Source organism: Cebus imitator, unplaced genomic scaffold, assembly GCF_001604975.1.
Source record: "Cebus imitator isolate Cc_AM_T3 unplaced genomic scaffold, Cebus_imitator-1.0 Scaffold56, whole genome shotgun sequence".
Lineage (NCBI taxonomy): Eukaryota > Metazoa > Chordata > Mammalia > Primates > Cebidae > Cebus > Cebus imitator.
This window is the reverse complement of record NW_016107371.1, coordinates 2584841-2609644: the sequence shown is the minus strand read 5'-3', so window position 1 is coordinate 2609644 and position 24804 is coordinate 2584841. Positions and strand designations below refer to the sequence as shown.

The 24804-nt window shown below is 35.1% G+C and overlaps 1 protein-coding gene across 1 annotated transcript in view; it reads right to left on the bottom strand.

The window, feature by feature from the left end:
- DCAF13 (DDB1 and CUL4 associated factor 13) overlaps positions 1–24789 on the bottom strand; it is a 25882-nt gene extending 1093 nt beyond the window's left edge. The window contains exons 1-10 of the mRNA XM_017528969.2: positions 24607–24789; positions 20649–20848; positions 20026–20133; positions 15171–15260; positions 14064–14219; positions 10459–10536; positions 8516–8598; positions 5483–5647; positions 1323–1458; positions 2–165 (exon numbers count right to left, since the gene is read on the bottom strand). Coding sequence (XP_017384458.1) covers positions 2–165; positions 1323–1458; positions 5483–5647; positions 8516–8598; positions 10459–10536; positions 14064–14219; positions 15171–15260; positions 20026–20133; positions 20649–20848; positions 24607–24769 — 1343 coding nt within the window. The 5' untranslated portion in view covers positions 24770–24789. The remainder of the gene's footprint in view (position 1; positions 166–1322; positions 1459–5482; positions 5648–8515; positions 8599–10458; positions 10537–14063; positions 14220–15170; positions 15261–20025; positions 20134–20648; positions 20849–24606) is intronic.
- Positions 24790–24804: the final 15 nt, after the last annotated feature.

Below are 24804 nucleotides of genomic sequence, written 5' to 3'. Positions count from 1 at the left end.
CTTCCGTCGACGAGCTTCTTTCATGATGCGCTGTTCCTGAATTTGGCTGTAGATAGATTTTGGTAGATGTCGATGACGAGCTATACGTTTTATATGAGGATGATGCTGAAATTTTTCCTTCAATTTCTGGTTATAATCCTTGGCTGCTTTTTCTCGTGATGTAAGCTGAAAATACACATTTGGGTATCTTAATGAATAGTGTGTTCTTTGTTTTGCTTCCGTATAACAAAGCTAGAAAGCACCCTTTTCCCCCGAACCTAAACTTTTATGATATGCAACCAAAACTTCCAATGTAATTCTGCACTTTACAAGGTTGTATTAGTAACACTAGCTCTTTTAGGCAACACACCTGCCATGTAGATAGATGCCACCTAGTAGAAAGCAGCAGTGCTAAAGGAGTAGGGCTCTAAGGACCACTGAGTTGCATCTTCCCTAAATCACTCGCTCAAATTTTGGGGGTAGGTAGGGAGGTGTGTTAAACATAGTGAAACATAAAAGAAAAACTAAGTATCTAATTTCATAAAAACTAGCCTTTGTTTAACAAATGTTAAGGATGATACAATTTAGAGGAACATTTAATGATGGACCTAGGCACAATGCAATATTTACCAATGATTAAACCTAAAACAAAATTGTCTTTGATTTTCCTACTAGGGCTAAGTAGAAAATAATTCACACTCATGCTTTCCTTCTTACACTTAATATTTATTTCTGATATAAACACTCTGTATGTTTCTTACAGAAAATACGGGACATTTAGAAAAACATCAAGAACAAAACAAAATCAACCATAATCCCATATCCTAGAGGTAACCAGCCAATAACAACTGCTTTTTTTTTTCATGAAATCTTTTTTAAAGTCTAAGCTTTCTGTACTTATTAAATATGTTCCATTTTGTCTGTGATATTAAAAGATCTCACAGGAACTTGCAGCCTTTGAGTTGCTGGATGACTATTTCTCTAACAAAAGAGATACGAGCTCTAAGTTCCAGGCTTCTAGTTCCTGCATCTTCTGTCCCTACCTCAAAGAAAACACAAAGAACCAAAAAGACTCAATACTCTCAAACATCTGAATTAACAAAGGTATTCTGAAGGTCTTAAATGTCAATTTGAATGTACAATGTCTACAATAATAGACTAGACTGAAACAAACAATTATCAATACAACCTTGTCAGTTTATTGCTAACTTATTTTTTTATCACAGCTATGGCAATTTGATCAAAATATCTAAAAGTACTTCAAATAAAGTTTCGCAATGTAAAAGTTTCTAACAAAATTAGAAATCAGCTTTATGACAATAAAAGAAAATGAGTCATCTTACCACACCCAATTTTTCAGAAGCATTAGCTTTCCATAGGCGAATGTTCATTTCATCAGATCCACACATAATATACTTGCTATCAGAAGTCCATTTTACACAGATAACATGTTGCATTCGCTTTGTGTGATACACCTCCCTATAGAAAAGGAATTAAGTTAAAACCTTTTGGATTTTAGTACAGATATTCTTTGAGTAATCACTGCCTATTAAGTATCAGGATATCATTTCCAAGTCCTATAGGAGTATAAAATAAAAATTCCAATTCTTGTCAATGTATTTTTATTGAACTCAACAAACAAGGTTCTGTGTTAAGTGCTGGGGTATTAAACAAGTTTCTGCTCTCAGAGAACTTATTATCTAGTAAGAGAAATAAATATGAACAAACTAAGCAAAACCAGATGTACAGAAAAGTTCACAGAATAACTGAAAGTATAAAATGCAAATAAAATATGATGTTCAACTGAGGTAATTTTGTAACAGTAAGAAAGGACTTCTCTTAAAAGGCCCCTTCTCCCTACCAAATCAATTCAGGTCAAAACACTTTTTTCCTCCTCATTTTGCAGAAAAGAAAGAAATGCAGTGATCTTCAAAGAGTATCTCCTGATAAGTTGATTCTAATGTCAGATTTTTGTTTTGGTTAAATTGTTTAAAAACTTACTTAATTACAGCAGCCTGGCCAACATGGTAAAACTTCATCTCTACTAAAAATACAAAAATTTGCTGGGCATGGTAGTGCACGCCTATAATCCCAGCTACTCTGGAGGCTGAGGCAGGAGATTCACCTGAAACTGGGAGGCAGAAGTTGTAGTGAGCCGTGATCGCGCTATTGCACTCCAGCCTGCAGCCTGCACAACAGAGTGAGACTCAGTCTCAAAAAAAAAAAAAAAAAAGCTTAAAGTGAGTTGATGATTTACATGTGTGAAAAGAAAGGGAGGGCTACAGAAGTGTCTGATAAGTTGAGGTAAGAATCATTTAATAAATGGAGATGTAAAATATCATACCTATTTGGAAAGGCTGTGAAGCATGCTAGGTGAATTCACAGGTGATACTATATTGGTAAGTGTTAAGGAGGGCATTAAAAAGCAAGTAAAATACAAGGTCAGAAAAAATAAGATGAAACTTCTGAAGAAATAAATTTTCTGAATCTGGATTATATTATTCAAAATGCAGACCACAGAAAGAGAAAGGAAACAGGCTCAGTAAACTGTGCACAGTAAAAGAAAACTCAAACAGAATAACTAAACCAACTATAATTCATATCTGTAAACAATCTCTCAAGTAGGCAAGGTGCGGTGGCTCACACCTGTAATCCCAGCTCTTTGGTGGGAGGATTACTTGAGCCCAGGAGTTTGAGACCAGCCTGAGTAACACAGGGAGACCCCATTGCTACTAATGACAAATTTTAAAAATTAGCTAGGTGTGGCGCTGCTCAGGAGGCTGAGGTAGGAGGATCACTTGAATCCAGGAGATAGGGGCTGCAGTGAGCCATTGCGGCATCACTGCACTCTAGCCTTGGTAACAGAGCGAGACTCCATCTCAAAAAAAAAACAACAGAACTCTCAAGTAAACTCACAAAATTAGTCTTTTACACTGTTTCTGATAGGTATGTTTTAAGCACTTTGATTAACCATAAGAAATTTATTTTTAAAAGTGGGGGATAGTTAAAAAGAATGTCCTATTAAAATGAAAACTAGACGAGACAGACTGCTTTTTCTTCTCCCCCACAATGCTCTGCTTTTGAAGACTCATTTCTTATAATTTCTACATACTTAAAAGGCCCTTTTTTTCCAGCAGTAAAATGTGTTTAAAGTAGGGAAATTCAATCAGGGTTCTGTAACCATTAAACATAATCTGTTCATGCAGTAGGCCAGTCAAATCCAATGGTTAGTCACTTAAGTAACTGAGAATCCTCCTTAATGGTAAACTATGCTGAGATCTTAACTGCTAAATATGTTTATGTCTGTATATATGCTAGGTTTATTGAGCTCACTCAAAGTTCTACTATTAAGAGATAAATACATTTTTAAAAGCTTAAACTCTTTATATACACAGTCACACTGATTTTTCCATGTGAACACTATTAATTTGTTTGCTTAGTAAATATTGAATGAAATTCCAACATAAGCCTACTTTCAAACACTGACTTAACTGTAGTTTTAAAAACTTTACTCAAAATTTACTTTAAAAATACTATGCGTTAGCCATTTTAAGGCCTTTAAAGAAAAACATTTTTGAAATAAAGGTTATTCACCCAAGCATGAGTTATTCGATGTTTATAATGATAGAGAACAAAACACAGAAACAAATTAGAACTAGCTTTCAAACAGATAAAGGCAAATATCAGACGGAACAGAAACACAATAGGATGTAATACATATTAAGACTGTGATTACAAAATCTTCAAATGACATCAGGATACAATTCCTTGGAAATGAAATATAAGAACGCTTTTATAGAATTTTTGAATAACGTGAGCTTTCTAGCTAGACCTACATTTAGCTGTCCACACTAGCTTTGGAATAATACAGCCTGAACTCAGCTGGTGGGCCCTTGGGATCATAGGTACCTACACAGTCCCATTTTTTTCTTTGTTCTCTTCTCAATCTTTGTGTCTGCTATGTACCATGTTAGAAAAATATTACGCTACTACCTTTGGAAGTTGTGGTGCCAAGAAATGATGGAGGACCACATTCTCTTGATTCTCAACATTTTCCAGAGGTGTGAGAAAAATGGAAGCTAACAGTCTTGCTTTGGGCCTAACTGAATAATCCCAGAAAACCATTTATGACAATTTGGAGAACATCAAGGCAGAAAAGAAGCAACAGTCACATAGGAACACATAGGAGGAGCTCTACAACAGAAATGATGAAATAAAGATCAAAGTCATCAGAAAACTCCTGTCAACATGCTTCTAACTTAAGCACCTACATAATCAGATAAACAGTGATGATTACAATTATCTGCTGACAATCAATGATGATACATGGTTTAGAAATCAATATGGCTTCCCCAAATTACAATGGAAAAAGACAAATATCACAAGTAAAACAGTAAAGAGTTAGATAAGTAGATTGGCTATGACCATAATCCTCCAATTTTCATAATTTTTTGAGAAAAAACATTTCCATTTATTTGGATTTATTTTATGCATGCTTCCAGGAACACATCTAAAGCATTACTAAGAAACAATGGCAATATGTATAACAGGTCTTTGTAAACCATAATTCACTACACAGGGGGCTGTATCTTATACAGGACTTAAGTTTTAAAGTCAGTCTGCAAAGCAAAAAAATCGAGAACAAAATTCCCCTTGCAAACTCCTTAAAAATGCCATCATTTTCTGTAAACTACCTCTATACAAAAATATGTATTTAATAGATGCATAAATACTGTATTTAATAACATAATATGTAGTAAAGAGCCGAACTGTACAAAACAACACAATACAAATCTTAAACATTAGAATCATACTCAATGTGCTTACAGAATTAGACACACACACGAGACTATGGGACAGCTGAGTATTCAAATCTCCTACCTCTCGATCAACCAAGGCATACAACTACTAAAGTAAAACAGAAGGAGAACAGTCTTGACAATTTAAACTTACTTTTCTTTTTTAATTTTTGTTTTGTTATATAGAGTTGGATTTAAAGAAGTAAAAAATAACAAATGTAAGGTACTATTATTAATTTTTCTTAAACTGTATTGGGGCAAAAAACTTTATCTATTAAAGTTCAGGTACCCTCTCAGAAAAGATAAATAATAATCAGGACAAAGAAAAATCAAACAAAAATAGTCATATGACATTTTGGTCAATGATAGACTTCATATACAACATTGGTCCATTAAGATTACAATAATGGATTTTTATTGTACTTTTCCTATGTTTAGATATGTTTACATGAACAAATAACACTGTGTTACAATTGCTCACAGTATTCAGCACAATAACATGCTGAAGAGATTTGTAGTCCGGGAGCAACAGGCTACAACATATGACCACATACGCTAAGTGTGCAGCAAGTTATACCATCTAGTTTTAAGTGTACTCTATGATGTTCACACAATGATGAAATAGCCTAACAACTCATTTCTCAGAATGTATCCCCATTGTTAAGTGACATATAAATATAAATGGCTTACTGGTAGGCACATACCTGCTTCGACTTTTGTCTACAGGAAAGATTCGAATAGATTTATCAAAACTAGCAGACACAAACTCTTTCCCAGTGGGAGAGTAATCCACATCAAGGACTGCTGATACATGATCCATATGGACCATTACAGGAGTGTCCAGTGCACGCATATCAAAAGTATATAAACTGTAAAAGAATTTTAAATATTTGACACACATTTCTAGAAAGATGCCACATACAGTGCTAAAAGATACCAGTCAAAATAAGACCCATTAGCAAAACAATGCAATCTAAACAAAAAGCTCAATGCCGTACACAAGCAGGTGAGGGATAAGGAAAAATTTCAACAGTTTTTTATGATTCCTTAAGACTCCACTTACATATACACCAACACATTTTCCTCCTTATAAATCTCATTGTAGAAAATGTGAAAATTTCAAAAAAGTACAGAGTACAAAAATTAGCCTTAATTCTACTACCCAGAGGCCAATTATTTAGTGCAGCATAATTTTTTAAAAAACCTTTTCACCATACTATTTAAATACATATTTTTAATAAAACTGAAATAATACTATATAAAGCTTTATATTCTGATACTTCATTTAGCATATTAATGAGCATTACTCATGTTATTAAACAATCTTTGAAAAGATTTTAATGGCTACATATATAAATTCAAATAATTTATTTCCCTATATTTTAATAGTTTCCAATATTTTTTTATAAATAATGCTTAATAAAATCCCAATGTTTGGATTTTTGGCATTCAATCTTTAACTGAATGAGGCAGATTCAATTAAATCTGGACAGATTCCTACAAGTAAGACTGTTAAGTCTAAAGGCATGAGCATTTTTAAGGCTTGATTTGAGTTGCCAAACCACTGCCAACACAGCTGCACTAATTTATACTCCTATTGGTGATATGTAAGAGTAAACACGGCCTTTCAAAGGGTCTATCAAAATGAGAAGACTATATTTTATGCACAATTGGTAAAAACAGTGACTTTATGAGTTTCAAGATTCAACAATTCTTAATCTAACAGCTAAAAGAATAGTGCTTAAAATGAGCCCACATGAACAATGGACAAGAGTAAATATAGCATTATTGTGACCAAGTTCGTAATGTAAAAACCTTGAAGATGCTAAGATTAGTGAGTGGAAGTTTGAGAAGAGGGTATCTACATAGTTTCAAAGTATCTCAGCAAAGATATATAACAATTACAAAAGGAAAAAGGAGTAATCTTTAGTGGAAAAACCTGGCAGACACCACCCCAACCAAATGATCAAGGTTAACGTTACCAGTAGTAAGATGTATTGACCACTGCTTTACAGCCCCTGCCTAAAAGCAATGGTTTTCAACCACCATTGTTTTGTTCCAGCAAAGTGTTTTTTAGTAAGTTGCTTTATTTCTACAAGGGAAAAATGATAAGAATTCCAATTCTAAGCATGTAAATTTGTTTAGATGGAAAATATTTAAATAAACAAAGTTCCACATTATAGGATTAATTAGGGATCATGTATTCTAACCCTCCTACAGATGTTGAAACTATGGTACAGAGTTATTTTAAATGATAAGTTTATACAGTAATTACTGGTCGGCCTAGAGTTGAACTTAGGTTTCTAATTCAGAATGATTAGAATAGCTAAAAGGCAATAAAAGAAAAACATACAAATATAGAAAAGGGATACAAAAGCAAGATCATTTTCAAGAAAGAGCAACTGTTCTACTCTAACAGTCACTTATAAGGGATATGCTCTTTATTTCAGGTGGCGCATGTAATTCTTTACAAGGCAAGAAATGACAAATTTCAAGATACTCTGAAAAAAGATATCTTGCTAAAATAGCTTATTAGAACATGCTTTAAAAACCCTAATAAGGTTGGTCACAATAATGCTGTATTACTCTTGTCTTTTATTGCCTTTAACTGGAACAATGTCGCTTAATTTCAAAACATCAATAAAGGTTAAAAAAAAAAGTTTCAATTACTGTGGTTTGGTATTGCTAGTTGATGAGAGTCTAAGTGAGCTCCTATTTATTTATTTATGGATCAGGGTCTTGTTCTGTTGGCCAGGCTGGAGTGCAGTGGCCCAATCACAGCTCACTGAACCTCAAACTCCTGGACTGAACTTCTTTTTAGTAGAAAGTCACAAAAAAATGTTTTTAGCTGGAACTACTAAAACATCCTAAAAGGAATCCTTTTATGAGCTAATACTGCTACATTTTTGCTTTCAAATCTATATAGTGGAACATAAAATACAGAAGATCTGAAGTTCAATCCACCAACAAACTTCCACCTTCTTAAAAAAACATATATTAAGAACCTATCAAAGGCACAGCACTATAATAAATGCTTTGGATAAAAAAAGATAAGACACCCTTTCCTCATGGAGAGATTAATCTCCCTGCTTTAATATCTTGAAAAGGGGATAACAAATATGTCCTACCCACCTTATATCAATACTGAAAAGGTAACTATAATTTTTCTTTCGTCTTACTGAAAAGTGATAGCTGATAATATGACTACATGAGTATCAGCTACCTGATACTGCAAACACAAACACTGCAGGCAGATATTTTCACTTCCATTAAAGCATGTACGGTTCAGTCATTACCTATAGGATCTACAACAAAGATCAGCCAACTTCTTCTGTAAAGGGCCAAATAGTAAACATTTTCAGCCAAGTGGGCCATAAGGTCTCTGCTGCAACTCTTCAACTCAGGCATTATAGCACAAACACAGTCATATCCAATATATAAGAATAAATGGGTATGGCCAGTTCAACGGAACTTTATAAAAACAGGTAACAGAAAGCATTTGGTCTACTAGTTGTTTACTGTCCCTGGTTTACATCATTCTAAATACTGAGAAAATAAATATTTTTCTAAGAAGTTCTTCTCCAATTTGGAACATTTTTTAAAGCTAAACAAATGACAGTTTTCAAACTTATATTTAAAGGTATAGCTACCTAGTGGTACATATTTTATTAGTACGACTTATTTGATTAAGCCATTTCTGATAGAAATACACAAGTTTTTAAAAGAGGGAAACTTACTTATAATCTTCATTTGCCGCTGTAAAAATGAAAGCTTCCATAGGGTTCCAACAAATTGTATTTGTTCTCATGTCTAATATAACCTGAGAAAGGAAGCATATGCTATCACATTACCATGAAATGAATTACCCCTAAAATGGATAAATTTCCCACTTCCTTTCCTTTTTTGTCCCCACTAATTTAAGAAAATATTTCATAAACACCTAGTATGTGTATAGTACTCAGCTCAGTGCAATGGGAAGAGAAATCAATCAGTAATTGCTTCCTGAATACACAGGCAGAGTAGTAAATATAAAAACAGAAATGCTTAACTGCTGATCCCCTAATCTCAAACAACTTATAGTTTAGTCAGAAAAATGAGACAGATAATAAAAGTTAAAATATAAACAATAAAGTAACAAATGACTAAGTACCAAGATAGGGGCAAAATTAATGGTGAGCTTAGGGTTAATGTAGAGAAGAACTGTTTCAAAAGACAAGTATGATTTGAACTGATCTGTGAAGGACCAGTAATTTCGTGTTTCTTAATGGGAACACCATTGGCATTTTGAGGAAGATTATCTTTTGTTGTGAATATCTACTGTAGGATGTTTTGCCTCTCAGGGACCTCCCACCAAATGTCCCTCTTGCATTCCCAAAACTGTTCCTGCAACCCCCTACAAACCCTGATTGAGAACTACTACATCTATGAGAGAAAGGATAAAAGAAGCATTGATAGACTAGCAGACGGAGCAAAGAAACAACTAAAAGTAGCAGTGTCTAACAATCTTTACATGTGACAAACCCCAATTCAATGTTACCTTACTGACTACAAGAAATAAAAGAATTGCAAACTAGAACCAGATTTCAGAGCACCTTGAAAGTCAGGCTACAGTTTTTTTTAACCTAAAATTAATAGAGCACCATTAAAAACTGAGAATGTGCAAAGCTGGAGGCAATAATAATGAAAAATAAACTAAATTAAAAAAAAAAACAGAATGAGAGGTAGGTGGGAGGGGGCATAAATGATCATTTATTAAAATACCTCACGTTAGCACTGCTAAATGCTTAAAGTATCCATGTTTTATTCTCACCAAAGGGCTGCGAGATAGTTATCAATACCACCATTTTACAGAAGAAACACAGATTAGGTTACCTGTTTAAAGTCTAAGACCAAAGTTCATATAGGATCTTCCTATTAAATCACAAGAATGAGTGAAATGACAAAAGTGGTACTTTGAAAAGATTAAAAGCATTTCTTTTGTATGTGGATTATGACAACAGATTTGTGGCATATGAATGATGTCCAACCCTTCCTGTCACTCGAAATTCTAGTACCTGAAATGAACTTTTTAACCTTGTACTTAGGATGGTACTCTTTTCCTTACTTACAGACAATATTTCTCTCCCTCTTGAGTTAGGTTAAGGTTGTATTATTAGCTTTGGTATCTAAGTCCTGAAATTACTACTTCAGAATTGTTAGGAAATCTGTTACTTTGATCAGGATAGTGCTTGCCTAAATGTCGAACTAGTATTGATCGGCATGTAACTGAACAAATAAGCTGATATGTGAATCAGTTCCAAAACTTCCTAGAATAAAATACTGTACATTTTATTGGATAATCATGGGGCTTGAAGTATTATTACACTGTTAAGTAACAAGATGTAATACCTTTAAGAACTTTCAATTCAGTAAGTATTAATTAGATGCCTAAAATACACTGGCATCATGGAAGACACGAGAATGATGACTAGGATACAATACCTAGTAGAAATTTAAGAGTCTCTAAAAAGCTACGGGGAGCTAAAAGAACATGACTATCATCATGGAGGGTTCTAAGAACACCTGTACAAAAAAAAGATTTTTAATTCTGAGAAAATATTTGCTCCATATTTTTAGTCACTCTATTTACAGAGGAATACAATGCCAACTGTATAAACCAAAAGTCAAAACTGAAACTCACCTTTTTCAAAGGAGTAGCTTGCCTCATATCATATAGTACTATATTCCTGTCAGACGCACAACTTCCCAAGAGAAATGTCTAAAAACAAGTATAACAATCACCAGTTAAGAGCCAGGCTTGGCAGCAAACCACATCCATTCAATGAACAAATGATTTAATTGCCCTTAATATATATGTTAAAAAATAAAGTCAATTTTAAGATGGTACAATAAATCATTCATAATCTCAGCAACTTAAACCAAGTATTTTCATTGTAAAATCTCCATGCATTTTATTTATTTATTTATTTATTTATTTAGAGGCATAGTCTTGCTCTGTTGCCCAGGCTGGAGTACAGTGGCACGATCTTGGCTCACTGCAACCTCCACCTCCCAGTTCACGTAATTCTCGTGCCTCAGCCTCTGGAGTGGCTGGGATTACAGGGGTGCACCGCCATGCCCGGCTAACATTTTGTATTTTTAGTAAAGACATGTTTTCGCCATATTGCCCAGGCTAGTCTTGAATTCCTAACCTCAGGTGATCCACTCACCTCAGCCTCCCAAAATGCTAGGATTACAGGTATGAGCCACCTCGCCCAGTCCCCATGCATGTATTTTAGATGCCAGTGATAATGCACAGATAATACTGTGTTCTAATTTGCAATAAAATATATTTTACTTATCCATTCTTCAACTTAAGACTTGTTTCCTGTTTTTTTTTACTATTATAAGTAATACTTCAATAAACATTTCCTAACATTTAGCTCTTCTTCTGAATTATTTCCTTAGGATAAAATTTCAAGAGTGACATTACTGAATCAAAAGGTATGAACAATTTTATGGCTTTTGATATTTAGGGCTAATTATTTTCCAAAAAGTTGTATCAGTATACACTACTATGTGGGAATACATCTATTTTAATGCAACTGGGCAGCACGGGGTAGTGTCATTTACAAGTTAATACCTGAATGACAGTATTTCCCAGCTATATAAATTTATTGTTTTATTAGTAGTTAAATATTTGTTAACTCTCTGTATAAATTAGGCCTGTCTTTTGCCCAACTGTTTAACAATTTTTCTAATTATTTTACTTGTAAATCAGTTATAAACGTGCAAGATATTTACACAGCCCCTTGGCATTAAGTAAAAATAAGCCCTCTATCATCCAGTGGATCTCTGAACTCTTCTCTTTGTATCATCATTCCTCCTCACTCATGGTCCTGACACTCACAATTCTTAGCATCTGCCTACAATTATTTCCTATGGCAAGTATGGGGGCAGCAAGAAGAGCTATTTACTAAATAGTTGCATGGCCAGCTAACTCTTCCTACTGTGTGTACACAGTTCAAATAACACATCATAAAGCTAATGTTACAATCATAATTTCCTCAGTCCTTTCTAAAAGCCTGCTGTCTTAATGGTTGCATTTCTGAGACTTCCCCTAGTGAGGTCCCTCAGCTTTTCTTGGATTCTCATTATGTCACCTTAGGGTCTGACCAGGTTCCATTTCTCAAAAGAAAGACTTTGATGTGAACAAAGCAAAACAATCTATCTTGACTCAATGTCAACTTTCACACTGTAAAATGTGCCAATGATCAGCATAAACTTTTGGCTTTACCAGAATTCTAGGCTTTAATATTTTAAGAGAAAATTAATTATTAATGATTAGAGGAGACAAATACAAATACACTCCATTTGTTCACAGCAACATGCCCTTTCCATTAAGTATAACATAAGATAAGAGACATGTACACCATTTACTTTTACCACTAACTTCATAAGGTTAATAATAATTTTTTTAAAACACAGCTGAACAAATACAGCTGTTACACAGGCAAGTTTGAAAAACAGGGTCACTAGATCATCCCTAATAATTATGATTTTAGAATTGGCAATTAACTCTTCTGACACAGATGTTCACCAAAGTAGAAAAGCAATAGATTTTTTTGTTCCTCCTCTAAATAGTAAGAACCAAGTTTAATAAGTAATACCATCACCATCTTAAATTCAATCACACTTTTAAAAAATGTTCACTTGTTATCAACTTTTACACTCAAAACAAACCTATGAAGTACACTGGGAGATATAATCAATCTCACTTTATAAAGAAATAAAGAAAATATCCACTTGTAAAACAATGAAAAGCCACGTTTGCAGGAAACAGTTTGGCTTCACTTCACACCAGGTAGGACATAAAATATTCCTACAACTTGCTTATGTTTGTAGCTTGCTTCTGTTCAGTGTCACCTTGGCCCTGCTCTGCAAAGGCAGCTGCCTTTCCATGCCATCTCTCCTCTACAACCAAGGAGAACATAAGGAAGAAAATCGAGGATAGAGTGAGAAAGATAACAGAGACAGATACCAGACCTGGGATCAGAAAAGTTTCTGTAAAGGGCCACAGAGTAAGTATTTTAGGCTTTGTGGGCCACATAGTTTCTGTGGCAATTACTCAATTCTGCCATCACAGCACAAACGCAGCAACAGACAATATGTAAGCAAGAGAAGACAGCTCTCTTCTAGTAGAGCTTTATTTACAAAAACAGGCAGTGGGCCACATGTGGCTCACAAATTGTAGATTGCCAACCTGTTCTAGACCTGTGGCCTCTCTAGAAGGTGTGTGTGTAGGCATGTGGTAGCTGCAGTAAGAGAGTCCTCTGACTTCTCAGCAATACCTCAAGGCCAAGCTCACATGGCACTGCAGCATCTCATTTTCCAATACATCATACAAACAATTTTATACCTTGCTATTTTGACTTAACCTTACTTCGTACCTTTTGTCAGGTTAAGTCTTCAAGAGCATAACACTTGCATATTAGGATTTTTCTCTTATACCACCTAAAATGGTAGCCTCCCAATGACTATTAAAATTGGCTTATATATGTAGTGATTGCCTTGTCTTTCAGCAGGAAAAGGTATACCTACTGAGTCTTTTGGACAATCAGTTCATCTATTATGTATTAAGAAAAAGTTCAGGGGAAGATCTGGAGTCCAAGGGCTACCTTGGCCTTCAGGGCAGCCTCCATTCCTAAACTCAGACCTGAATAGACAATATGTAGTGGCCAATCCCCAACTCTTCCCTTAGGCCTGGAGGAACTCGGAATCACAATTCAGACTTTTGAACAAAGAAAATATAACTATAACTAATTACCATGCAGTTCAATTATAATCACAAATGTTTTTATGAAGCATTGGTACCTTACCAATTACAAACAGACAAAATGATGCCCAATGCTCCTTCTTCTGACCTTCAAGGGGATTAGAAAAATCAACATTTTCCTAAATGTACAATGACATAATCTATGGAACATGAGGTTGAAGGCATGAATAAAACTAAAGTTAAACAGGACTATATTTGCTTGAATTTTACCCCAATGTGCAAATGCACATACCACTCCTCTAACAATGCTTAATTCTAGTAGCAGGGACTAAATTGCTGGGAAACACATTGAGATTTGAGCAAAAGTATCAGAACTCAGACACAATCAGAAAAACTGTCAAAATGCCAAAACACCATAAAAATTCAGATGTTTCCATCACACATTCAAAAGTTTCCTAAACAGAAACTGAAATTATTAAGCAATAATAAGGAAACAAAAAGCAGAACATACTTAAAAAGAAAAAAATTACCTCAATTGGGTTAAATTTAACGCTACTTATACTGTCAAATCCCCAGGTCATTGAACATATAGGATTAGTTCTTTGTTCATCCCAAATGTCTACTTGCTGTCCACATGTGGCAAAAACAGCTTCTTTCCAGTGATGATCAATGCCAGTATACACTGTCTTTAAAGCAAAAAGGTTGTTATGAAGAGGTTTTTTTCATTATGAATTCAAATCTGCAGAAAAGTATTTTAAATATATTTATCCACACTATCATTTTTTTGAGAAAAACCCTGTTCACAAAGAAACTTCTTTGAAATCTTTACTTAAATGGGGAAACAACACCATAAAGAGACAAGACATTTTAAGAATGAAACCAATTTGTTTTAGAAATTACCAACATGTTTCCAACTACAAATTATCTCTACCTCATACTAATACCCCATTCCCCATCCCTTTAAGAACATGTAGAACTTCTTGAAACCTAAAGAACCTAAATATTATATACTAACCATAATATTGAAATGACAAAGTGATTTTTAAAATGCATATTTAATTTAAAGATTAAATCTAATTTTGGAATTGTCTGCTTAATATAAAAACGTAAACATTATAAAACATGGATAGGCCAAATGTTCTAAATTATACTTAAGCTAAAACTAAACTACATCATCTGATTTGCAGAATAATTTGGTAGAAATGTTAATAAGATTTATACATGATGCATTATACTATTACATTTCTTCATTTCCTAAAGGATTTTTTAAACTAATAAATTCTGAGTTTTGTATTAGTTCTATGATGACATAAACCAGACAAGCTGAAGCATTTTCTGAACTTCTATCTTTTCCGCTATGGTCTTGCTATAGGAAATATTTCATTGTATTCTCTAGCTAAAAACAGAAATCAAGCTCTACTACAATGAATACCAAAAAAACTGTTAAAATTCTTTAGCATTGAAGGACCTTAACTGCATTAAATATTGCTTAAATGGGTCAATGGAGTCAACGATTACAGCCTAAAGTCTTTCTTACTTGCGTCTTCTTCCTCCTTTGAAAATTTTAACTATAAAATAATTTTAAATAAAAGAGAAGAATTTTAATAGGCAAGGTATTAGTCAATTTACTTTTGTACCTTTCCTAATATTGTATGTAATGGCTCTTCCTCCTCTCCATAGCCTGGCCCATCCATTTTCCACTGCTTCACAGTTTTGTCATCACCAACCTAGAAATATTTGTTTTATTATGATGACAATAATGAACAGTTATAAATTAAAACTTGCCAAGACATATATCAAATTATCAGTATCTTGTTTAAAAAAGGTAACATACCATATCATTCCAGTATTATACTTACTAATGCATTTATATCCCACTTTGTTTTAGTAAAGATTTGTGATAAATATATAAAGTATATAAAATTAAAAATAGTATAAGTAGAGCAAAAGAACCAAACAGGAACAAGAGTCAAGAACAAGTTAGGTCATGCATATTGTGATAAACATGGCATTTCAACTTACAGAAAATATGGATTATAAGAAAATGGTACTGTCATATCGGGTTGGTCATTTAAAAAGTTTAAGCCAATTTGATGCCTTACATGAAAATTCCAGATAGTTTTAAATGTAAAAAACAAAATGAAAAACACGAAAATACTAGAGAGAAGGCATTGTTACAATATTGAAATAGATAAAGCCCTTTTCTGCATGAACTGCAGAAACTACTAAGTCACTGGTTTTCAAACTGTGAACTTTGGGCCTCCAGAGGACCCTTAGAACTTTTCAGGGTCCACGTGGTCAAAACTATTTTCATTAATGTTAGTAAAGACATAGTTAGTCTTTTCACTGTGCTAACAGCTGCACAAATAGTAAAAAGCAACAGTGAGCAGAACTGTTGGCATGTTAGCCCAAATCAAGGCAAAGCAACAAACTAGGGTAATTTAGACATGGGTATTTGGGAGACATGTTTAAGCTATCAGATGAAAAAGACTACAAAACAACATATAATGTGGTCCGAGGTTGAAAACAAAGTCACCTATGTGGTACTGTACAACTACATATATGCCAAACTGCTAGTTTTAACTGAAAAGTTAACATTTATATATTAGATGTAATCTAGATCCACTTTTTGATAAAAAAACATTAACAAAGGTATATTTATCTATGGGAAGAGTATGAATATAGTTCTTTTCTTACAGCAAATTAAAAAAGGAAAACACTTCTTGCAAAACACTTTACAGTGCCCATGAGATGAGAACAGATAAGCGATCAGGAAAGGTTTTGCTATAAGATTAGATAGGGATGTCTTTTGTTGAGGATGCCAATGAACAAAATCCTTAACAACATCCTTATAATAGACAAAAAGTATTTAATAGGGCTACATCTTATTAACAATTCTGAATTTGAGCCACTGGCACTATATCAAAACTCAGTTCCAGAAACCTGATTATATTGGGAGAATGTAAGATATAATCTACATTTTGATTATATAGATATATTGGGAGAATGTAAGATATAATCTACCCAGATTTTGACTGATCTGGCTTGACCCAAAGAGATATTTTAGCAAGTATATAATACAGGATAAAACTGTGTCTCTGAGCATCCGATTCCTGAAGACAGCATCCCTCCATCAAGTTTCTGACAGTGTCTGCAAGCTCAAGACTGAACTTCCTTGTAAATGACCAAGCTGCTCTACAGTCTATTGAGAACCAACCTCAACAGACCACCGATTCTGAGAAAGGTGTTCTCATTTTATAGAAATGAGTAGCCAAACAAGAATACATGACTGGCTAGAACATCTCATCTCCAGGCTGGTTAAGCTGAAGAAGGCACTGTTGGTATAACAAACTGTGATATCTTAGTGAAGTTTACATAATAAAAGTTTATCTTTTACAACACAATGTACTAAATTTTTTAAAAACATTAAGTGTTAAAGTTGAACAAGTAGTTTTCAAATGTGTCTTACCTCTGACAAAGCACACATTACTCAAACATATTTTTTTTTAAAAAGGGAGAAACAATGAGCTGGGCATGGTGACTCATGCCTGTAATCCCAACACTTTGGGAGGCTGAGACAGGCTTGAGCCCAGGAGTTCGACACCAGCCTGGGCAACATAGCAAGACTATGTCTCTTTAAAAAAATACTATAAAGTGGGGAAAACAAGTGGTGAACATGAAACATTTCCAGTCTTTACCATTTCTTAAAATGTTAATGTTTTAAATTTACAAATAAAAGTTATATATTTGTGATGTACAACATTGTGTTGTGACATATGTAGACACTGTGGAATGACTAAATCAAACTAACATCTCTATTACCTCACATACTTATTATTTTGAACATTTAATCTACTCTCTTAGCAACTGTCAAGAAGACAGCATATTGTTATTAACTATAATCACTGCGTTGTACAATAATCATCCCATCTATTGAAATTTTGTCTCTTGTGACCAACATCTCCCCAATCTCTCTCCCTCAAAGCAACTAGTAATGACCGTTTTACTCCATTTCTATGAGTTTGGCTTTTTTAGATTCCACACAAGTGAGATCATGTGGTATTTATCTTTGTGTGCCTAGCTTATTTAGCATCATGTCCTCCAGGTTCATTCACAGATGCTGCAAGTGACAGGATTTCCTTCTTTCTGTAGGCTGAATAGTATTCATGTGTGTGCGTGTGTGTGTGTGCTTTTTAAAAAATTCATTCATCCATCGCTGAACACTTTAGGTTGATACCATATCTTGGATATTGTGAATAATGCTGCAATGAGCCTTTATTAATTTTGAGCATTTAAAAAAATGCACTAAATTCTCTGGCTAAAATATTAATCAATATATCCAAAAGAATAACCAAGTAGAAGAAGCCTTAGCTGCCATCCACTCCCACTTGCCACCTAATTCCTTGCAGAACACTGGGCTTGCAAGGTCAGGTACCTTATCTGCACCCCTCTAGTGAAAAGTAAATGAATGTTTTGCAAGGTAGCCTAGTCTGGTTTTTGACAGCAAACAAGTTTTTCTTATACCAAAACCAAATCTTTTAACATTAACACCTATTTTCAGTGCTTCTCTGTGGAGAAACAAATTAGTCCATTTTCTTTTTCACATGACAATCTTTCAAACTGTAGCTATCAGGTTTCCCAGAAATCTTCTTTTCCCTTATTATTCTCTTGCAATCTGGCTTTTGCACCCAGCTAACCTGTATTGAAACCTACACTTTATAACTCGGCTCAACCTGTTTCTTAAAATGTCAGCAGTGAATAAAGAATAAGGAAGATCTATTTGACTGATTAGTACATACATACAAAAACTGTTGTATAGCTAGGTCAAAACACTTGAAAAGACCTACACCAAACTAACAGTGTTAGAAGTGAAAGACTAGAATTATATATCTTTAACTTCCTATTTTTTACATCTCTACATTACTAAAATGTTTTTCTCAGTCTTCATGTTTCATTATTCTTTGTAGTAGTTCACACAACTGACTATTCCTTCCTCCTGGAACACTATGTTCATTCACAGATTCTTTGAGCTCTCTGGCTACTCCCAGAGTTTTCCCACTTCCCAGAGGAAGGCAATTCCCAAGGTTACTTCCCTGACATCTCTGTATTTCTATATTTTCCTCTTCATTTTCTCCCAACGATGCCTTACTAAGGCTTCAACCATTACTTCTATACTGATGATGCCAAGTTTAGCTCTGACCTCCCTCCTAAGCTCCAGACCTGCATCTGTAAAGGTATGATAGACAACTGCATTTGAACAGCCCAGTAGCAGTCAGTTTGTCACATCATATCCTTCCCATTCCCACCCTCTTCCAAACCTGCTGATACTCCTGACTTTCCCATTTCTGTAACAGCAACTACTATCTTCCCAGGTACCTCTCAGTTGTCAAATCTGTCAATCCTCCAAAGTGTTTCTAAATCCAACCACTGTTTTCTAGTTTCAGTCTCCATAATAAGGTAAGCTCTTATTATTGCCCACCAAACTATTAAAACGGCCTTCAAACTGATCACTCACTGCTGTTAAATTGAATCAACCCAAAGCACAGCTCATATTTTGTTGTTCCCTTGTTAAAAAAAAAAAAAACCTTGAATGACCTTAAATTATTATCTGTACACCAATGGTCATGACAACACTATTCACAGTAGCTAAAAGGTGGAAACAAATCAAATGCTCATTGATGAATGAACAGATAAACAAAATGTGACATATACAATAGAATGCTATTTAGCCATAAAAAGGAAATTCTGACACGTGCTACAACATGGATAAACTCTGAAAAACAATTATGTTAAGTAAAATAAGCCAGACATGAAAGGTTTTTTTCCAAAAAAAATTTTTAAAGGCTTATTTCACATACACAAAGTATCATTCTTTATAATAGGATTGTATTTACATAAGGTATCCAGAATAGTCAAAATCACAGAGGCAAAAAGTAAAATCATGGTTACCAGGGGCTGGGGACTGAGGGGAATGAGGAGTTACTGTTTAATGACTATAGTTTCAGCTGCAGAAGATGAAAAAGTTCTGAAGATGAATGGTGGTGATGGTTGCACAATGATATGAATGTACTAGATGCCACCAAACTGTATATTTAAAAACAGATAGTAAATTTTATGTTCCGTATACGTTGCCACACGTAGGCACAAAACTTCAATGATTCCTTACTATGTGACTAATGGAAGCACAAATTACTCATCTTAGCACCAAAAATCCTCCAGAGTAAGTCAAAATCTTTCTAGACTCACCTCCCATTAATTCCACTTCTGTGGTCAATGGAATATTAGTTTATAATGTTAAGCAATTATTTATAAAAAGTATGGGGATGGCTGAATTACGTTAAGAAAAATAGTAATTTTCAAGGTTTTCGTAAGATATTTTGCATTGTGAAACTCCAAAAGGGCCGAGGAACAAATAAACTTGAAAAATGTATTCAATTAGATGATTCTCATATATGTTGATCAAATTTAATCACCTAATGGTATTATACTTACAGTGAAAAAAGAAGTCCCACAAAAGCGAGTACATATTCCTCGTACAAAGCCTTCATGTGCTTGTATTGTACGGATACATTTCCGTTGAGTCAGGTTCCAAATTCTAACCTATGATAAAGCATATCAGGAAATTTCAGTAAACTATAAACGTAAAATGTTCAGGATAAATTCAACATTGAAAAGGCTACAAATCTTTCTACTGGGCAGCTAAAACCAAAATCCTTTGGATTAAAACAACGCAATGCGTATGGATAAGGGTATCAACAAGCAGAAAATACAACCCTGGCAAATACTATTGATTCTAGTTTAAAGTGTTGCAAAGCTTTTTCGCTTGTCATAGTAAGAAATTAGGTGTTGACAACATCTTCTGTGAAAAAACTAATAAATACTTTAATTATAAACATGATTAATTTACTGTCAAACTGATCCTTAAACTACTGCATTTATAATTTCTTAGATTTAAAGAAGAAAATACTAAACTTAGTATTTCTAGCAAAATTTAGTCTTGAGAAGTAAATTGAAATCCAATAAAGTAAAACCCACTGTAACTAAAAAGTAAAGGAAAAACATCTGAAATGTAAGTACTTTTGGTTGAAAATATCAACATTTAGAGTGAGACTTGCCTCTCCATCACATGCCCCAGAAAGGACAGTAGCCAGGTTCTTTGGATGCTTTGCCAAGCAATTGACTCCATCTCGGTGACCATCCAGCGAAGCAAGGAATGGTTTTGCAAATACCCGTTCCAGTTTGGTAGCATTTAAAGCTCTTACATATTCTCGCGGGACCTCAAAAGGATGTAAGGCAGGATCATAGTTTCTTGGAACTGAAATAGAGCGATTCCTCATAAAATAATTCAAACTTAATATTTCCTGCAGTCTTCCTCAGCTAATCACTCTATTTGTTATTCAACAAGCATGAAGTTAGTGACATTGTTCTATGCCTAGCACTATGAATACAAAAGTAGAAGACCTGTTTTCCAGAAATCTTTCTGAAATTACTGGAAAATCAAGGGATGCATACATCTTGCAAAACAATTAGACCACATATATATGCACATGCAGCCTTTCCCTCTCATATGTCCTAGTATGCTCTTCAACTGGGTTCTAAGTGTTCACTGTCAGGGCTTCCAATACATTTTTGTTTTCTATTTCCTTATGGCTAGCACAGTTCCTGGCACAAAACATGTGCATGATGTTTGCTCCACAGAACTTATCTAAGCTTCCTGTGGGGCAGGGAACATTATTAATCTCTGGTGCTAAATTCTGTACTGATAGGCACAGGAGGTTGTGATTATCATACTATTATATAGCTATATCATACTATTATATACTATTATTTACTGAACACTTTTTATGTTTGTTTACTTAAAAAAGACTCACATAAGAGTTCACCAGGTGTCAGGCACGGTTCCAAAAACCTTAATCGTTTGATCTCCACAGCATCCTATGTGTTAAGTTATATTACTATCTCACACTTTATTGATGGGAAAACTGAGGTATAAAGAGGTTAAATAACTTGGATATGACATTACAGAGCCAGGATTCAAACCAAGGCAGTATGGCTCCAGAATCTATGTTTTAACTGTCCTGATACGCTGCTGAACACATTGTCTCAGTTAATAATTATGCTTAGAAAGTAACTTTAAGTTCGTATGTCTAAAAAACTCACTGTGTAAAAAGTAAATGCATCTTCTTACCTCATGACTTCACCTTGCTGTTTCTTTCTGACTCCCTGGTAATGGTATTATATCTAACATTCAACAAAGCTCTGACCTAGGCCATTCTTATGTATTCCATCTTCCATATTCCCTACTACCAAAACTCAAAGTCCCACTCATCCTCTTTCAAACACTTATTCATCTTTCCCTTTAACTCTCTATTTCTAGTAACTTAGTGTTTTGTTTTTGTTTTTGTTTTTTTGAAATGGGGTATCACTCTGTCACCCAAGCTGGACTGCAGTGGTGTGACCACAGCTTACTGCAGCCTCAACCTCCAGGGTTTAAGTGATCCTCCTAACTTAGCCTCTCACCTCAGCCTCCAAGTAGCTTGGGCCTCAGGCATGCAGCACCGTGCCCCATTAATCTTCACATTTTTTGCAGAGATGGGGTCTCCTTATGATGCCCACGTTTGTCTTAAACTCCTGGACTCAAGTGATCCTCCCACCTTTGCCTCCCAAAGTGTTGGGTTTATGAGCATGAGCCACTGCATCCCCAGCTGGTTTGGGTCTTTATACTTAGGCTACTGTAATATCTTCCCTACTGGAGTTGGTGGCAGTTTACACTATTATCAGTCATCTTAAAACAGCTTTTTACATGTCACTCACATGCCTAAAACTTTCAAAGACTCCCTGTATAGTAGTCTTCAAACTTTCTGTGTGTCTCATTGGTAACAGAATTTATGAGCATATCCCTTCTCCTCAACATATGTGCATATTAATGAGGGCATGTAATTAAAGATGTTCTTTTTTTAAGAAAAATCTTGATTTAACACTGTGACAGATTTAAAGGTTCTAATTTCAGCTTAATTCAATGTTTGGCTTTAATGGCTACTATTATAAAAAAGAATCAAGCAGTACTCACTTTCACAAAGTACTGTGTTAACAGGATGACATGAATACTGGAACCAATTCCTCACTTTGCAAAGTTTTGTGGTTAACAGACGTGACTTCAATCACTGTAAACCTCTCATAGAATGGGATTGGTTCAGTTAATATGGTACTATGCAAAGTGTAGAATGCCTGTACTTCACAAGGACAAGCATACCCAAAATGATAATGTCCACAGCTGGCTATATTTATTTAATATACTTAATTTTCAGTCTCATCCATTAGTAATGCAAAGGTTATTTTTGAAATTTAAGTCTACAAAATTTCCATCTATTCTGATGTCAGCAGCTATTCCTACAACTAAATTTAGCATTTTAATAATTTTAACCAAAGTTTAGTAACTCCAACAAGATAGAACATTTTGTTTCTAAAATTCTTCATGTAGTCAAAAATGAATCTTTTGAGTCGCAGTCTTGCACTGTCACCCGGACTGGTGTGCAATGGCGCAATCTCGGCTCACTGCAACCTCCACCCACCAGGTTCAAGCGGTTCTTTTGCCTCAGCTTCCCAAGTAGCTGGGATTACAGGAACCCACCACGATGCCCGGCTAATTTTTTGTGTTTGTAGTAGAAATGGGGTTTCACTATGTTAGCCAGACTGGTCTCGAACTCCTGATCTCATGATCCACCCACCTTGGCCTCCCAAAGTGCTGGGATTACAGGTGTGAGCCACTACACCCAGCCAAAAATGAATCTTTATGGATGAGAAACTGACATTTATAAAGCAACTATTATGTTCCAGGTGCTGTCTAAAAACAGTTCATACGTAAACATGATTCTTCCCCGTTTTGTAAGTGAATTCTGATGGGAAAGCCTATTAATCAAAATAATCATCATGAGACAATGTGATAAACACTGTGAAGTGATAGAATCATAGAAGACCGGTGCTGAAGGGAGCTGAGCACATGCAGGAGTTAAGTATGAAAAGACTGTTCAGTCAAAGTTTTCCAGAGAAAGCAGCTAAATTGGATAAGGGTGTGCGCCACAGGAAGCCTTAAAAAAGGCAACTGAAATGCACTGAGATTGGCAAGGGTGAATACTAAACCACTTGTGGGAAACATAGTGACTGACGAAAGTGGCAAGGAAGGTGGGACCAGAGATTCAACGATTGGGAATAATGCCAATTCCAAGTGATAAATCTAATTTATATTTTAGAAACATTACTGCCTTACGACAAACTGTAAACATCTTGTGAGCGGAGACCTCTTAGCAGTGTTGACATGCATGTTGATAATATCTACTATTCAACCAAAATAGTGAAATACTGTTCTCACCTCATCTCATCTCGCTTACTCCTCGTTAAAACTCTTAATGACAACGTCCTTCTTTCCATGCCTTAGGTTCATTCCTGCCTGAAGACCTTTGCTCCTGTTATTCTCTTTACTAGAACAATTTGCTCATGCACGGTTAGTCCCTTGTCATTTAGGTATTACGAGACACAATTAATAAGTGGTTAGCATATTATAAGTGGGGGAAGAGACCAGTAAAGATAAATAAAACTCATTAATTCCACTTTAACCATTCTTTCAACAAACTTCATAAGGGATGGTAAGAGAAAACTGACGCTTTTAAATTTAACTTCGTCTCTTCCAATATCCAGAATATGAGCAGTAGGGAGGTTTTAAAAGGCTGTTTAATTCTTAACCCTTCAACCCGTAAGTTTGACTCATTTAAGTCCACTTTTCAATAATAAGAACCTGAAGACAATCCTAGAGCAGCAGCTGGAATCTTTCTCCACTATATACAACTATTTCCCACTCACCACTAGAGGAAATTCTTAGAAAAAGGACTTGAACAGATTTTACTTGCTATCCAGTTCCGCATCGACCCCATAAGCACAAAGTTTGCCTTAGCGAAAACGGAACTGGGAAAGAACCAGGCTGGAGCGCCAGCCTCCCCCGGCTTTACTCCGTGCGAGCCGAGGCTAGACCCAAAGACTCGGGGAAAGATTTCCTTTCTGGCTACCAACTTATCTTACCTCTCTGTAAGTCAAACTTGGTTTCGCGGACATAATTGTCCGGATTGCGACTCAACATCTTCACCTTCATCTTGGTTGCTCTTCCGGCCGAACTCCACGAGGGATTCCATATAAGTGCCGCCCCCCGCCGCCTCCTCCCACATGCGACTTCCGCTTTTCCCATACTACTTCCAGTCACGTGACTCGAGGACCGGACGC